The sequence below is a fragment of the Myotis davidii genome, unplaced genomic scaffold, assembly GCF_000327345.1.
Source record: "Myotis davidii unplaced genomic scaffold, ASM32734v1 scaffold647, whole genome shotgun sequence".
Taxonomy (NCBI): domain Eukaryota; kingdom Metazoa; phylum Chordata; class Mammalia; order Chiroptera; family Vespertilionidae; genus Myotis; species Myotis davidii.
The window spans coordinates 287774-288420 of NW_006298634.1; the positions used below are offsets into that span (position 1 = coordinate 287774).

Sequence of the window (647 nt, forward strand, 5' to 3'; positions counted from 1 at the left end):
GTGGCAGAAGGAGAGGGTTTCTCTGTCGGTCCCCAGTTTACAAACACTGCAAATGTTGTCATCATTCAAATCGATGTTTACAAACTGCTCCTCTGCGTTCATAGTGGCCCTGTGAAGAAACAGAAAAGGAAAGTTACGCAATTGCAAGGGCTTGTCCTCAGGGCAACACGGGCAACTTCTAGGAAGAGAAGGATGCTGTGCAGTCTGTCTAAGGCCACAGTCCCATCCAACAAGCACTCGCACTTCAGCACCATACTTTAATCGAGCAGAGACACGGACCTAGGAACCCTCAGCCTCGCCTAGCAGACACTACGCCTTTTTTGGCCCCATCTTTCAATGGGTCGGGGGCGGGGTAGGCAGGAAGGCGGTTTGCGGGAATTCCAGTCCGCCCTCCCATCTCCCGATCGCGCACCAAGAGAACTTGGGCGCGAAGCCTTTGCCGCCGCGGGGTCTGGCGACCTGCTCCGCGCGGTGAAACGCAGGAAAAGCGACCTGTTTCGGGCGCTGCTTGCTAACTTCACTGTGGGAACCTCCGATGCCGGCTCGCTAACTCCGCGGCGTCGCGGGGCTTCCTGCCGGAGATCGGCGGCTGGGAAATGCACGTGCGCACGCAAACACCGGGGCTGGGGCGTCCCCCCCTCGGCCAA

At 58.4% G+C, this 647-nt stretch overlaps 1 protein-coding gene across 1 annotated transcript in view; it reads right to left on the reverse strand.

Annotated features, from left to right (window-relative positions):
* Nucleotides 1–612, reverse strand: part of LOC102769160 (chromosome unknown open reading frame, human C21orf91) — a 20854-nt gene extending 20242 nt beyond the window's left edge. The window contains 1 exon segment of the mRNA XM_006779546.2: nucleotides 2–612. Coding sequence (XP_006779609.1) covers nucleotides 2–102 — 101 coding nt within the window. The 5' untranslated portion in view covers nucleotides 103–612.
* Between the last annotated feature and the right edge of the window lie 35 nt (nucleotides 613–647).